A 15,564-nucleotide genomic window follows, 5' to 3' on the forward strand; every position below is an offset into this window, starting at 1 on the left:
TCAGCATATGCTATGCTAGCAATGGCGATTAGCAATTTTGGTCAACAAACACCAACCTGAGGGCCCCGGGCCGGGGGGCGCCCACCTTGGCGGGGGGGCGTGGCGCCCCGGCGCTTGCTCGCCGCGACAGGAGGCGGTGTGGGGGCGGGGCAGAGTGGACCAGCAATACCGGTGACCGGACACCTCCTGAAACAAGACCGGGCAAAAACAAGACGGCGGAAAATGAGAAATTCCAATTAGACCGGGAGCGCTCGTTCGCACGACCGCGCCGCTTACCGAGCAGCGGGCGGGGCCCGAGCGGCTGGCGACGGCGTCGCTCAGATTTCGGGTGAGGCGGCGAAGGTTTTCGGCGCTGTAGCTCTGGTCCGCCTGGTCGGGAGCCTGCGCGCCGAGCGGCCCGGGACATGTCACTTTTCCTCAAAGCGTGCGAGCAAAAGCTTTCCCAGTAAACCGTCCAAGTCTAGGCCCCCCCCCACTATACTGTCCAATCCTTTGATCTTTACCTCAAGCGCGACGGGCGTCTCGCAGGCGTGTCTCTCCATCTCGGCCGTCGGCGTTTTGGAGCGGCGCCGTCCGGGCGGGGGTCTCGGCTCTCCTGCGCCGCCGCCGGGCCACAAAATAAGTTCGTGAGCAAGCCCATATTGGATACATTCATCATTTGATCATCGGTGACTATTGTTTTTTTAAGATTTCCTTTTATATTGGTTAGCAAAAAAAGGGGGAAAAATGAACTCGTGGCTCAAAATATTCGATGGCGTAATACAAGTTCGTTACTAGCCGTTTCCAAAGCGATTCGGCTCGCGGTTTATGAGAAAAAAAAGGACTTCGTTAAAAGTAAATAAATCAATAAATGCGCGCGTCCCACGGAGGCAAGGCGCGGCGACCCCCGACGGGCTCGGGGTTAACTCAGCCAACTTTTCCTTTTGGTGTCGAGAAAGCGTCTTACCCGCTTCGCCGGCGGGGGCCCGGTACAGGCGCTCCGGTTCCCAAAGCTCCCGGTAGCGCGCGACCACGTTTTGCGCCCATCGCTCCACGGGCAAGGAAGGCGCGCCGCGCCGCCCACGGGAAAAGGCGCTTCGGCTCTCCGGCGTTAAAGGGCCCGGGTCGGGAGGGTCCCGCTTCCCGGCGCGGGGCCGCCCCGGGAGGGGGGCCGGACCCGCCTCCCCGGGCGGAGAAAGCGGCGCCGGAAGCGGAAGCTGGCGCCTCGCGACGGGGCGGGGAGGAGGAGGCGGGCCTTCCCGGTCACGGCTGGAAGTCCATTGGTCGTCGGCATCGGCAGTCAGAGGTATTTGCTCCGGGACAGGCTTTTCACTGCGCAAGCACACGCGCGCGTTTGAACTATACTTGTGGGGACATCCGTGGACGTCGTGCAGTTGCTGAGCGATTGCGTAACCAAACCTGGACAAGCAAACGTTTTTTTCTCAAGTCCCCTTTTTGGGGATGGGGGAGCAAACCGCAGGTTTACCTGGGCAGCCGCTCACGCCGATGACGAGGATGAGTATGAGGATGAAGGCGCCGATGCTGGAGCAGCGGCAGCAGGCGCTGCTGCCTGCCGCGCGCCCTGCTGGCGGCGCGCCGCAGTCGGCCGCCGCCGCCCTCCTCGCGCGGCTTCAGCTTAGCTACCACGCCGACCGCCCAAAAAAAACCCAAAGATGCAGAAAGAATAGGATTGCATGCAAAAATAAAGACAAACAATGCAATGTCAAGAAAAATAAAAGGATGGATTTCCGTCAACGCAAATCGCCAGTGTGAAAATGGACAAAAAAATGTGCTGACAGAACAAAAAGCTTTGTTTCCGTTTGTTTTTTGTCGGATTTGATTTAGGAATGTAAATGCGGGCTAATCCGCAAACGCTCTCCGGTGAATCGGCGCAAAGCGGAGGCTGAAGTCTGATGCAAGTAGAGAAACTCTTGCCGGTAATTCCACGCCACCCCCAAAAAGTTGTTGTAATTTTCAATCAATGCCACAAGAGGGCAGCCTAGCGGCACTTAAGCCCGCAAAGTCAACTCCGACCTTCATGCTAGCGTTTCCTTCACCTTCACGGAGACACCAAAAGGTATTTACCCCAAAGATCCATCTTGTCATCAAAAGCCGAGCAATGCAAAAGCATTGAAGTGAGCCGCTCCACTACAAGCTTGGAATTTTGGGGCTCTCCTGAAAAGTGAGGATTCGGGGCGAGCCGAGAGAGAAGACGAGGATCTTACAGACGGCTCGGTTGACCGCCGCGAGGGCGGCGGCGACGTCGCCCGCCTCCTCCAGGCGCACCGATTGGTCCAGAAGATGCTCCGCCTCCGACAGGCACCGATCCAGACCGTCGCCTTTGCCTGTCGAGAATCCGGAGGGATTTTTCCTCAAAAGCCAAGATCATCACTTGTCGGCACAAGACAAAGGCGCAAACGCAAAGCGGCCCACCGCAAAATCGCCCCCATCTCATTTTTGTTACCTTGGATCTGCAGCTGATCCAGGTCCAGGAACTTGCTAGGTTTGGGGTTGAAGCCCAGCCGGGCCTCCCTGTCCTTCTCCCTCTGCCGCTGCCGCTCCTCCTCTCGGGCCCTCTTCAGCACCTCCTCCTGGAGCTCGTCCAGCTCGCTGCGGCCTGCGGGGGGCGCTGTTCACAAACACACGCAAACTTCATCGGTTTTCCCTCCTTTGCCCGCCAACAAATGCCATTATTTGAAACGAGAGAATACTGTCAAATCAAATTGTACTTATGCAAAGTAACCTCGTTGGCAAATGAATTTCCGATTTTTTAAATAACAACAAATTGGAGATCCAAAGGGAGAGAGAGGGAAGAGAGACCGGAACAAAAGAGGAAGAGGGTCAGGGGATAGACAGGGAGAGAGATGGGGAAGAGAGAGAGTGAGAGAGGCAAAGAGAGAGTGCGAGAAGGCGAGGGAGAATACGGCAAAATTTGTGGGCTCAGGGTACCGGCGCCGTGCGCGGGGGCCACGGGAGCCGCGGCGTTCGTCAGCGGCGCTCCAGACCGCCTGGCCCCGCCCTCCCTGCGGGAAACGCACGCATGTCATCCCCGACGCAAATGTTGAGGCGCGAGGGCTTAGCCGAAGGGAAGGAGGGAGGGCTCACCGCTCGGGCCGGCCGCCGTTCCTCTCGCCGCTCTCGTATCCGCTCTCCATCCGGCGGATGGGCCGGGGAGGCGGCGCCGCCCGCTCTCCGACGCCGGCGGCCGGGAGCGGCTCTTCCGACGGCGGGCGGGCGGCGAGCGGGCTGTAGCCGGCCTGACGGCGCCGCGCCAAGACACCGTCGATGTTGAGCGCCTCCCGCCGGGGCCTCCACGAAGGCCGGCACCGCCCCGACGAGTCCGCTTTGGGGTCCGGGGGCGAGGGAGCGCCGGCGGCCGGCAGCGAGGAGGCGGACGGCGAGCGGCCGCGGAGGATGTGGCTCATGGTCTCCTTCAAGTCCCGGAGACGGCCGCTTGAGGAGGAGGATTTGGGGGCCCGGCGGGGAACCTGACGCTCCTTCAGAGTCTCGCCTGGGAGGGACGAAGATGGAAAAAAAAAAAAAAAAAGACCCTAAGTAAAACAAATATTGTTAACGGAAAAATGTACGATAAAAATATATATTCAAGAATTATAAAAAATAATAATAGGATGGTGGAGGATGGTCAGCATGGTGTATCTTTATTTTAGTGTCACAAGGGGCAACCACCTAGCAAACACCAGAAAACGACGCTATTGAAGTATTGTGTTGGAGTTTGAACTGCTATTTTACTTGTCACCAGGGATACTCTCCACCACTTAACAACATCAGGCACGCTACTGTTATGTCGGCGCAGCATTCTAACAATTTGAGCGCGTCTGCGTTCCGTTGTTTTTTCGAAACGTGCGGGGGAGGCCTGATGTCGCCGTAACATCCCAAAGCGTTAGCTTGTCAGCTTGGGCTAACGTACCCTCGCTGTGGTAACCGGCCGCCGAGGCCTCGTTACGGGCTTTGGCTCCGCGCCTCCTGTCCCGGGCCGGGCCTCCCCTCCTCCGTCGCTCGTCGTCCGCCGCGTGGCCTTGGCAACAAGCACGAGGCCACGTAGCGTTTACCGCGCGCGTTTCAAAACAAATTCATAAACAAAAACAGAGAAATAATGGGATGAGGCGATGGCGGCGAGCGGCGATTTGCCCGTGAGAGCGAGCCCACCTATGGCGTCCAGACTGCAGAGCGAGTCGTGGAGTCGGGGGCGGACGGCGCTCGTCGGGGGGGCCGAGGGGCGGCGGGCGACCGGGGGCTCATGCTGCGAGGCGGCGGGCTGTCGGGACGAGCTGCTCTCCGTGGATGAGTCTGTGCGAGCGTCGCTGGAGATGGATGGCTCGCGGCCTGAGCGGGGGGGGGGGGGGCACAGTTAGGATACAGCCATTTAAAATCTAAAATCGCTAACTAAATGCTTAAAGCACATTTACACATGCTAAGACACTTTTTTTGTCAACACACGTACACTTCTAAACACTAAAGCTTCAAACATACCTTGAATTTAAGGTGACTTTTAACTTTTTCCTCACACTTTGAGGCTCCAGTGTGGCTGCAGCTTTTTCTTTTTATTGGCCATTAACTCCCGGAGGACCAAATAAAATGCTAAGGAAGTACTGTATTGATTTTGACTTTGTATTGCCATTTTACTCGCCACCAGGGGGCACGCTCCATCAGTAAAAACAATCAGGCGCGTTACTGTTCACTTGGTGCAGTACCGTACTTTCCATCACTATAAGGCGCACCAGATTATAAGGCGCATCTTCAATGAATGGCCTAGTTTACAACTGTTAGAAGCTCCAGTCGTGGCTGGGGTTGCGTTACGCATCCACTAGAGGGAGCTATGCCAAAGGGAATGTCAATAAAACAGGCAGATAAGCTTTTCATCCACCACAAATGAAAACTGGAGGTTTATGCGCCGTATAAGGCGCGTCGGATTAAAAGTCGCCCTGAAAATTCAAGGCTTTTAGGTGCGCCTTATGGCGCGGGAAACATCCGAACTATTATGTGGAACACATATTGGCATTGCTCCAATTTCTAAAACGTGCCAAATTTGATATTTTGCAAGTAACGGAGAAGCTCCGCAGTGGAGCAAAAATCAGATCCGATTTTTGTTTTGCAGGTGAGGTTGCGGGTTAGCCGTCGCGTCATCTCGCGTCAATACGGCCAAAACGACAAACGCTACGACAAGAAGCCGCAAGTCACCTGAGCACGACTACGACTACGGGTAGCTGGCCGTCATCCCGGTTTAGTTACCTGCTGTTGTGCGGCTGCGCTATGACTACCGCCGGTAGCTGTGTTGTAGTTACCCGAGTCCTCGCTGTCGTAGCGGGCCTTGTGGAGGCCCCGGCCCGACACGGGCGTGCCGCGGGGGTCGGCGTACAGCAGCAGGAGGGGCTGGTAGTGGCCCTTGATGCAGCGAGACACCACCTCCTTCCACTTGGCTCCGATCTGCCCACAAGGGGGCGACAAAAGAAAGCTTCAAAACAAGAAAAAGAACAGGCAAACGCCGGCTGCTCCCCGCGCACACAAAAGGTGAAAAGGGACGAGGAAGTGCTGCAGAGCAGAGGTTCCCAACCGCCCGGTACCGCTCCGGGAATTAACTGGAACCGGGTCGCATGGGGCGCACCCGAAATCAGGTTTTGGAACTGATTTAGTTTATCCTGTAACGCTTCATTCCTTTGCGCTTTGTTTGGCTCGATCTTTGTGTTTTGGCGCCGCCTCTGGCAGCTGCTGATATTACATTTTGTAGTGAGGAAGGAAGTTGAGAGCTATCACTGTCGGTGACGCGCAGGTTGTTCTGTCTCTCTGTTAAATCTGGCCCACGAGTGGCTGTAACAATGTTGTCGTTTACCATAGTCGAAATTTGTCAAAACAAGTTTGTTTGTCTCCATTCTAACCAGTAAAAATCTCAGGCGTTGACCTTTCCGCGGTGATAAAAAGTTTGGGAACCCCCACTGTAGAGGTCCATTTTTTTGGACACGACGACTTTGTCCCCAAGTCCTGGACAAACTTGTTACTAGTCCTCTGTTAAAGAAATTAGAACACACATTAGGTACTGAAATTACATTCAGCTTTGCTAAGTAAATGATTGAAAAGTCAAGATTCAGAAACTTAGAAATTGTGGTAGGGTGTTTCCTCATTTTGCACGGTTAATGGGGACAGGAGAGCCCCTGCGAAAAGTGAAATGTCACACATATGCATATATAAAAAATGGTCTAAACAACATATGTGGTTGTAAAGCTTGTTTTCAAGGGGTGCAGTGAAGTGCAAACAAAATGAAATAAATCGTGCTGTAGTGAATTGTTTTGGACAGCGGGTGTAGTGATACAGGCGACAGATGTTTAAAAAGTCATGATGCCAATGTCAAATATGGAAGCGCTGTGTGCTAACTGTATGCTAACTGCTAATTGAAATACAAGACTGCTTATGGTCAAGGATGGCAACCCCCGCTTCAGTAAGAATCTCTTCGGGGGCGCGGCAAGGATTTTGCCTGCGCTGAGCTGTAGCGCGACAAAGCTAAATGCTAACGTGAACTTAAGTGTAAACGTTCTACTTTCTGTCACTGAAGCCATCAATGACAACTGGTCAAAAAAAAGCAGGAATTTGCGTCTTTTGATGATGAACAGAAATCCAATGGGTTCATTCCTAGTCTTTTTTTTCACGCTTCACAAACTCATCTAATGGGCCGGATTCAACCTCCCCTGCGGGCCGTGTTCGGCCCAAGGGGCCTACGTTTGACCCCCGCGGCGTAACGTCTCCACTTTTCCAGATATCGCCGTTTACAAAGGACTTTTCAGGGTACGAAACTTAAAAGTGTCTCAACTAGCCTCAACCCATGATAAAAATATGAGACGTGATAAATATTTGTGAGGGATGAGAAAGCGCGAAGCAGATGAAGGAAGGCGACGAAGCGGCGCACACTCACTGGCTAGAAAACGTAGCAGCCGCTTCGCTGGACAAACGGCGGTCTTCCTGCCGTCTCCTCCTCCTTCAAAAGTGAGACTCGCGCATGCTATCGCTAGCCGCTTCCACCGTCAATACGAACACAAGTTCACAAAACTCGGTGTAAGTGCGCGCAAAAGAAAAAAAAGAAAAAAACAAAAAAGAGAGATTGCAGCGTGGACAAAAGTGTGCATGGGCGCCCGGCCGCCCGAGCGAGTGGTGACCACACCCTCGTCCGCGTCCAGCTGGACCCATAAACAATGGAGGGAAATCCGTGTTTTGACAAGCGGTTGTGGGTGAGCTGGCGAAGGAATGTTATTGGACAGGAGAAGGGATGACCAAAGATTGGGGGCGGGGGGCAAATGGAAAGTAGTGGAAAGAGGAAAAGGCGGAGTTATGAGCTCATTCCTCTACTCTTGTGTATTTGATGTTTTTTTTTTTTTTTACCCCACTGTTTTTTACACTGTTGTGAGTGTCTGAAGTCAGCTGGGATAGGCATCAGCAAGCCTGCGACCCCAGTGAGGACAAACGGCTCTAGACGACGGATGAACGGGGGCCACCCAGTGTCCAAAATGAGAAACTACAGCACCTTTTATTCGCACTTGACTGTACGTACGTTCGCGGGCTTTGTGAGATTTCCTTTCAAATTGAGGGCAAACGAACTAGAGCACGAATGAACTGCGAGCTAAATTGTGTTAGAGTGACTTACCCGCAAAAGGCCGTATGCTTATTTTGTATTTGTGACGGAGTTAAAGGCGCAGTTTTGCTAAATATCTTTTCGAAGGAACGCGAACACCGACCTCCTTGACGTGGGCGTCGTCAAAGTACATCCAGCGTCGAATTTTGGTCTGGAAGAAGAAGGTGGAGTAGTGGCGGCCGTAGTAACACACCATGCCCACTAGGTAGAGCTCGGCCTGGCGAGCCTTCTCCTCCGTCACGCTGTAGAACAACTGGCGAGGCCGCGCCGTGGCATATTCAGAAAAGTGAATGGATACCTCGCTATTTTTTTTCCGACGCCATCAGACGTCCCGATCGGCGAGGGTTCGTCGGGGCCACTCACGTCCCCCAGGCGCAGGCAGGTCCCCAGGGTGTGGATGACGTCCTCGGCCAGGTCCGAGCGCTCCGAGTCCCACACCAGGCCGATGGTGATGACCTCGGGACTGTTGAGGAGGACGCGCGCCATCCGCAGCTGCTGCCCGCACTGGCTCTGGGGGGGGGGGCGTCAGGGCGCGCCCCGCCGCCGGGCACGCCCCGCCGCCGGACGCGCCCCGCCGCCGGACGCGCCCGCTTTGCTTACGGGACAGTGGCGCAGGTCGCCCATGCTGGCGTTGCGCAGCAGCTCGCCGAACATCCCCGGCGTGGCCTTCTGCCGGGACTCCAGCATCTTCACCGCCTGGTTGCTGCGGAAACAAGCGGCAATACGCTAGTCAGCCAGCCTGCGCGCCACAACACCGCCGGCCCTTTTAAAACTTTGCACACGCGTGTGGATCATTTTAGCACTCGCCATAATGTCACGCTACCTCAATTATGAATGATTCATTTTAATTGGATTTTTTTTCAAAATCTCTTCAATTTGATCAAATTCAGGAATTACCCCTACATAAACACAGGTATTTGTGGCGGCGGCGCGTGACGGGGCTTACCAAAGGGAGGTAGTGGAGACGTAATGGACCATCTGAATGAAGGGCAGCGGGTCGGAGGACGCGCCGCAGCTGCTGCACACACACTGCTCCGCACAAGGACGCGCCGTCCACGGGGCACACGCAAACCCAAAGGCGCACATATTTTCATTGCCAGGAAAATGAACTTCATATTTCGCAATAGAATTGTGCTCATTTCAAACTAAAACGGTTTACGGTCCAGTGCCGCGTATCCGCTTTTGTTTTTTGACCGGCCACCAGGGAGCGATCTCCAGGTAAACAATGGGAGACAGGAGAAGACGCGACCAAAGTATTCATTTTGCTACTTTACTTGCCATTTTAAGGGCACTCCACTATTAAACAGAATCGGGCAGGTTACCGTTGCGTCGGTGCGGTATTCTAACAACATTAGTGTGTCGGTGGAATGTTGTAATAAATTAATAAATAATAATATAATAAATTATGTTGTAATAAGCGTCATAAGCTATGACGCTAGTGAGAAATGCGAATGATGAGCGGCGCACCTGTTCAAAGAGCGTCATGGCAAACTTCTGGTGCGGGATGCAGTGGGCGGCCGTGCACGTGTCTTCTTTGGACTCGCCGGAGATGTGGAAGTGAATCCTCATCAAGATGTTCTCCTGCCGGCGACAAACGGGGCGGCGTCAGGCGGCGGCGGAACGCCTGGCGCGGCGGCGGAACGCCCTCACGAAGCACTCGGCGGCGTCGTCCATGATGCCCATCTGGAAGCGGCGCTGGTCCCGGAAGCTGTTGGCCAGGGCGCTGCGGAGCGCGTCGGAGGGCAGGACCGTCTCGCTGCTGTACTGGAACTGAGCGAACATACTCTGGGGGCCGGGAAAAAAATGCAAAGCCTGTAAAAAATGGGAAGGCCGGCTGGACCGGCGCCGGGACGGCCTCGGGCCTCCACCTTGAGGGCGCAGAAGACGCACGAGTCCTCCATGCACTTGTGAGACGTCAGCTGTCTGAAGCTGCGGCGGAAGATGTCCAAATGCCACAGGACCTGAAGACAAATTCACCACCGTAACATTACTGCCACACTTGACTTACCGGCCGGCCTTCTGAGAAATACATCAACGGTGGTAGCTCTACTTACCAACTCTTCTCGTTACAAAAAAATTCAGCTTCGGCGGAAAAATATTGTCTCGAGTTGTCCTGTCTACCATATTCGTTACACATTGTGCGATTATTATGCACTGATGTAATTCTGATATTTATTTGTTACAGTTTTAGACGCATTTTTATAATTGAATCAAAGGACCTCATCACAGGATGGTCTGTCGCCATGTTCCTGGGAAAGGAGACAGCAGTGACGGCGTGGACTGAGGCCCCCCCACTATCAGAAACTTGTTACCTTGCTGCCATAACGTCTCCCTAACTAGGGCCAACACTAACGAATAAAAGAGGGGCGGACAAAAAGTGTAACCGGACCGGAAGGAGATCCGAGCAGGCGCAGGGCCCTGTCTGCTCTCCTCGTGAGAAAAGGCTACCTGTCTTCCTTCCGGTTTCTTGTTTAATAAATGTTACTTGTTACCTGAACCGGGTTTTATATTCATGACATGTTATTCTAACAAGAGTGAATTGTTATAGTGCACTGAAGGGATTTGAGTTGAAGATTTGCAAATGTTCCCGCATTTCTCTGACGACAAGCTCAGGGTTCAGTCTGCCTTTTGTTTTTTTTCGTTTTTGCCTTTCAACAGAATCTCGTGTATGTGACGGCAGCAAAAATGTGCCGTGATGACTTTGGGCGTGTTTGTTTGTTCCTTCCTGTTCCTGCCCCCACCCCACAGGCTGGCATATGTGGCTTTTTTCCCCCCCGAGGGAGCTATCGGCGGGGGAGTCACATGACCTGGCATCAGCGCAAATGACGAGGCGACCTCCAGCCTGTTCCTTTTCACCTCCGCCTCGTACGTCGCTTGGCGCGTGAGCCCGCCTGCTCTGGCCGAATGGAACGCATGACGGACGTCCGCAAGTCAGGCGCTGAGCTAAGTATGTTTGGTGGAGTCGCCTGGAATCGACCGGCCAATTCAAAAAAAAATTGAAAATGGAAGCCGACTGTTAAAATTAGAGCTCGTTACTGAAAGCGTTGGTCTCTAAGACGAGAAGCGGCGAAGAAGAAGGCCGAGCGGTGACTAAGCCCGAGCGAGGCGCCATCCTGCGCGGGGGCGAGGCCGACGTATAGGACGCAACGGCGCGGCTGAGTCACCGCCGGAGGTGTAAACTGCGCCCCGCTTTCAGGCCGACATTTGCCAACGTGTAAACAACCGCCGTCGACGGCTGCGGGATACGTTCCGCCAAAGCTGAAAACACACCATATAGAACTTTGGCTTTTTTATGGGTTTTAACATCGAATGTCCGCCCACACACTTCACGTTTTGAAAATAAATCAATAAAAAATACAAATCTTGCACTCTTGGCTCCGAAGCTGTAAAACCCATCAAAGACTTTTTAAGAGCGTATATTTAACAGCAAAATGTTCAAACAAACCGCCATCAACCATATTTCATCGAAAGTTACCGTAATTTGCCATTTTCTCAATGGCTGACAGTGCGCCACAAGTTTTCATTTTTGAGGGATGAAAAAATTAAGTGACTCATCGCCATGTACATTTTTCATTTTTTACCTCTGCATTTCAATTATACATGTATTTTTACATTACAATACATTTTATATTTGTATTATTTCTAATTTATATGTATATATATATAACTTTTTTTTTTTGTTCCTGTGCATGCCTACCTGCAGGGCGCTGTTGAGGAAGCAGCTGTTCTGTCCCGGTTGGTTGCTGAGTCCTTTACTGGGAGCCACGGAGGTGACGGTACGGGGCGTCAGCACGGCCGCCAGTCCCGCCACACCCTCATCGGCGCTGCCACCGCCGCCTCCCGGTCCGGTCCCGCCACCAGCGCCGCCCGCCGCAAAGTAGTTCCTCTTCCAGGACATGACGGACCGACCGCGCGCGTTTCAACTCTAGGTAGTGCGGGCGGCCATTTTGAAGGGCGGCGCGGGAATCAACGCGCGCCGACACTCATTGTCAGAATTTCCCAGGCGAAGACGTCACTTGATTCCGGGTTTCAAGGACGGCGACGATACAGATTGACAAGCGTTCCCATCATCCTCTCTGATGTGCCGGCACCTTCACAAACATATCTGTGGAAAACCATAAAAAGTCATCTACATTTTACATACTAATAATAATTTTCAACATAACGCTGACGCCCATATTGTTAGAATAATGCACCGACACAACAGCAACGCGCCTGGTTCCGTTTACTGGTGGAGAGTGCCCCCTGCTGGAGAGTAAAATTGCAGTCCAAACTCATAATTAATACCTCCATTCAAAAACAGGAAATTATTTCAAACTTGCAGGACAAATGAATCAATTACTGCTTTGGTCCATAAAAATAATTACAAATGAGCAAAAATCCCTTTTCCATAGTAAAAATAATGTTTTAATCAAACACTTTTAAGTTGAGAAGAATTCATGGTTTATAGGTAGGTGCTGCTTAATTTTAAAGTTGGCTTATTGTTGCACCAATGAATAAATAGAAACAATATTATGAATAGTAAACAGAATTTAAAAAAGAAGGAAATAGTTGGTGCATCGTGATGGATTTAATCAGCGAGTCCTGTGGGTATCGTATGTTGGCATGAAATCGAGTGAAGGAAATCCTCCTCCGCTCCCAGCAGAGCCAAAACAAACGCATTCAACAGCTCTGCTCCCTCTGCTAAACAACATTAAAAAAACACACGCGCGTAAAAAACACATTCAATCTGGGAAGGAAAAAAAATAAAGACAGACGCAAGCAAAGAAAAAAAAAACACCGATGCAAGCAAAGTCACGACAAGACAACACACGGCAAACATTCTTTATTTACGCTGACTTAATGGGATATGTTCGCTGGGTAAACATTTTTCATATGTTCTAGGAAATGGTAAAAAAAAAAAAAATGCAATGGTACATACAGTAAGTACGCATGCGAATGAAAAAAAAGTACAGCCATAGACACACACACACATATAAATATATATATATATATATATATATATATATATATATATATATATATATGCACACAATAAGAATTTAAAAAAAAAATCAAAAATGAAACCTACATAGCACCAAGCACATAATTTACTTTTGGTCCTTTCAAACTGAATTTATTCCAATTTTGGGTCTCTTTTGGGACAGCTAGCACTGTATATATTAGGATTCGGGTGAGAAACTCAAAGCCACTTCACACTGGTAAATAAAATATGAAGGTGGGAAAAGCAGAGGCGTTAGTCATGCAAACATGTGGCAAATATTGCCCCCTGGTGGTAGAATGGCAGCGCTTGATTTGACACGCAAATCATTTGGCATCAGAAAAGTCCACTAACTTTATGCTAACAAATAATTCAAACCCCCGTAAACAGATCAACGTAAAGTGGCTTCAGACAATTGCTAATTTAACACGCGGAGCAGCAAAGTAACACAATGGCGCGCTCAGGTCAGACTGGAGGGAGGTTGGCCGAGGATTAGCCCGATCTGTCTGCGAAGGATTAAAGGGTCCGTCTGCAGCACTGCCACGGCGACTTTGTTTACCAAATTAGCCGGGAGGTGCTAGCCAGCTGGCTAACTAACGGCCAGAATGAACGGAAAGAGGTTGCCGGATAACGGGCTTCAAACAACTGTGCGGTGAGCAAAGAAAAGCAAATGTCAAAAAATGAGTGCATTTATTGATACATAGTTTTTTTCAGCGTCAGATACTTCATTTGGTCAAAAATGTTTCGAGTTTAAATTAGGATCGGCGCTTTTTTTTTTAAACCAAATTTCAGTCTCTTTGATGTTTTTTTTTTCAGTTTTAGGCTATCCTGTAACCTGTATAAACCCTCTAAAACATAGGTATTGAATTCCAGTCCTGGAGGGCCGGTATTCTGTATGTTTTCCGGTTTTCTCTTCCACAACACACAGATTTAAATGATTAGCTCGTTAGCGATCCTCTGCAGGCGCTTGAGAATGATCCTAATCATTTGAATCAGGTGTGTTTGAGTGGGAAAGTCCAAAAACATGCAAGGTACCGGCCATTCAGGACTGGAGTGTGACACCTGTGCTTTAAAAAGTAACATTAAAATTTGTTGAGCGCGCGATAGAAAAATTCTCCTCATTCCGAACAAGAATGTGAAAAATGTCTGCGTGGCGTTCCCGAGGTCAAATGGGTCCCCGTCCGCCAGACGAGAACGCAAACCAAAAGGATTAGAGTTCTTTTCAGGAATTTGTGGCGCTGCTTTTTCGATTTTCTTTCCCGGAGTGAACGCTAAGTCGGCGATGACCTGCTTGGCAGGCCTTCCTTGGGGGTGTTTGTGTGGGGGGGAAGGGGGGGGGGGACTAAAAGAGGACTAGTCGGGCCGAACTTCCTAAGCGGCAGAATTTGTTGGGAACGCAAAGGCCTTTGATGATGACTTGACAATCAGTCAATCAAATTGTATTTGTATAGCCCTGACCACCTTCGCTTCGGAGACCCCGGATTTAGTAGTTCACGGATGCCTTTACTGTGCATACGAAAATACAGCGTTCTCTTGTTTCCGCAGTAACAGAAATCTGCTAAGTACAGATTGTTTTTTTCCCTGTTTGATTCTTTTGTATTAAAATACATCTAATATATATATTTTTTTGGTCTGGTCCGACTTAGGCGTAACTGCTGCAGACTTTCCCAATGAGAGCACTACTGCATCACCTGGTGGCCTGGATGTGCAATTACACTTCACACGGCAAAAGCAAAGCCTATTTCTTATACTGAACTCATTCAAGGCCAAGGACATTTTTTTTAAGAGACCCGACATTCAATCCCTGATACTTAACTCATTCAATGCCAGGGACATATTTTGTAAGAGGCCAGACATTATAACCCAGATACTTATAAAAAGTTTGCATTTGTTAAAAAAAAAAAAAAAAAAAAAATCAGCTCATTTAAATACTTTTCAAAATCATTTCACAGGCCGGATTAAACCCATTCGAGGTCCAGAGCCGGCCCGCGGGCCGAATGTTTGACACAGATGCTTTGATTGGGGGGGTGGGAAAAGTGTTGAGTCACGAGTGAGGTGACGTCACGAATCTGTATGTAACAGACGTTCCACAACAAAGTTCATTCTGAACTCCATTCATTCATGCATTCATTCATTCCCGCTCGCAAATGGAGGCAGAGTCAAAATGGCGATGCTAGTGAAGTGCGTAGAAGCAAAGAAGCAAAGTGAGTCTTGTTTCTTTTAGCAAATGCGTCACAATTTAGCAAGATCGATTTGTCTCCTCTCGCGCGCGCACACGAGGGCCAGCGAAAAGAGGGGAGGGGAGGGGAGGGGAGGCCAGGGCACAATGGAACCCGGACGCGGGCCGATCCGCGTCTCGGCGCGCGCGCTCCACAGGCAGAGCGGCCACGAGCGTTTCCGTTTCGAATCGGAGCGCGCGCGAACGGGTCGATGCGAAAACGGCGATTTTGTCTAGCGAGTGCGGCGCGGGGCCGGCTGGATGCTCGGCTAGCATGACGTCACTTCCAGCGAACTTCACCGACGCCGCGTTGGAACACTTGACGCGCCGAGCGGCGTGTGTCGCTCGCGCGCGGTTGCTGGCGGGGCGACGGGCTCGGTTCGCGTCACTCAATGAGACTTAACGGTCCCGGGAAGGGGGGCGGCTTCGCTCGGGATCTCCGTCCGGTCCCGGCTGGCTCACCTGCTCGGTGCTCATGAGAAGCGAGAAGAAGTCGGACGGTTTTTGCGCGGACCGCCCGCTTCGCTCCGCGGCGTCCGGACGATCATGCGAAGAGTGGACCGGCGGCAGCAACGAGACCAGGAAAAAGGGGGCGGGGCTACTACCTGCGGCGCGGCCACGCCGGCGAGCACGAGCGCGATGACGTCACCGCGTGCAAGCATGTGCGCGTGTTTACTTTTTTCCATTTCAGTTTCTCCTTTCCTCGTTTTTTTTTTAACTCCTTCAACCCCAAACACGTGTTTGTGCGTT

The 15,564-nt window shown here is 51.4% G+C and overlaps 1 protein-coding gene across 7 annotated transcripts in view; it reads right to left on the minus strand.

Annotated features, from left to right (window-relative positions):
• LOC148419734 (ubiquitin carboxyl-terminal hydrolase 54-like) overlaps positions 1-15,443 on the minus strand; it is a 16,465-nt gene extending 1,022 nt beyond the window's left edge. Inside the window, exons 1-22 of one of the 7 annotated variants that reach the window (XM_088421492.1) lie at positions 15,277-15,443; positions 11,313-11,720; positions 9,484-9,576; positions 9,266-9,400; positions 9,083-9,196; positions 8,562-8,644; positions 8,216-8,318; positions 7,979-8,125; positions 7,719-7,868; positions 5,283-5,424; positions 4,147-4,323; positions 3,908-4,015; positions 3,085-3,490; positions 2,929-3,002; positions 2,444-2,608; positions 2,205-2,324; positions 1,466-1,619; positions 947-1,398; positions 575-595; positions 504-544; positions 277-381; positions 57-186 (exon numbers count right to left, since the gene is read on the minus strand). In XM_088421492.1, the coding sequence (XP_088277618.1) occupies positions 57-186; positions 277-381; positions 504-544; positions 575-595; positions 947-1,398; positions 1,466-1,619; positions 2,205-2,324; positions 2,444-2,608; positions 2,929-3,002; positions 3,085-3,490; positions 3,908-4,015; positions 4,147-4,323; positions 5,283-5,424; positions 7,719-7,868; positions 7,979-8,125; positions 8,216-8,318; positions 8,562-8,644; positions 9,083-9,196; positions 9,266-9,400; positions 9,484-9,576; positions 11,313-11,513 (3,121 nt within the window). In that variant the 5' untranslated portion in view covers positions 11,514-11,720; positions 15,277-15,443. Of the gene's footprint in view, positions 1-56; positions 187-275; positions 417-503; positions 596-946; positions 1,399-1,465; positions 1,620-2,204; positions 2,325-2,443; positions 2,609-2,928; positions 3,003-3,084; positions 3,491-3,907; positions 4,016-4,146; positions 4,324-5,282; positions 5,425-7,718; positions 7,869-7,978; positions 8,126-8,215; positions 8,319-8,561; positions 8,645-9,082; positions 9,197-9,265; positions 9,401-9,483; positions 9,577-11,312; positions 11,721-15,276 lie in introns of those variants that run through there. The other 6 variants (XM_088421493.1, XM_088421491.1, XM_088421497.1 and 3 more) reach the window with 6 other exon arrangements.
• Positions 15,444-15,564: the final 121 nt, after the last annotated feature.

This window comes from Hippichthys cyanospilos, chromosome 8, assembly GCF_059441005.1.
Source record: "Hippichthys cyanospilos isolate Australia breed blue-spotted pipefish chromosome 8, RoL_Hcya_1.0, whole genome shotgun sequence".
In the NCBI taxonomy this organism is placed as follows: Eukaryota; Metazoa; Chordata; class Actinopteri; order Syngnathiformes; family Syngnathidae; genus Hippichthys; species Hippichthys cyanospilos.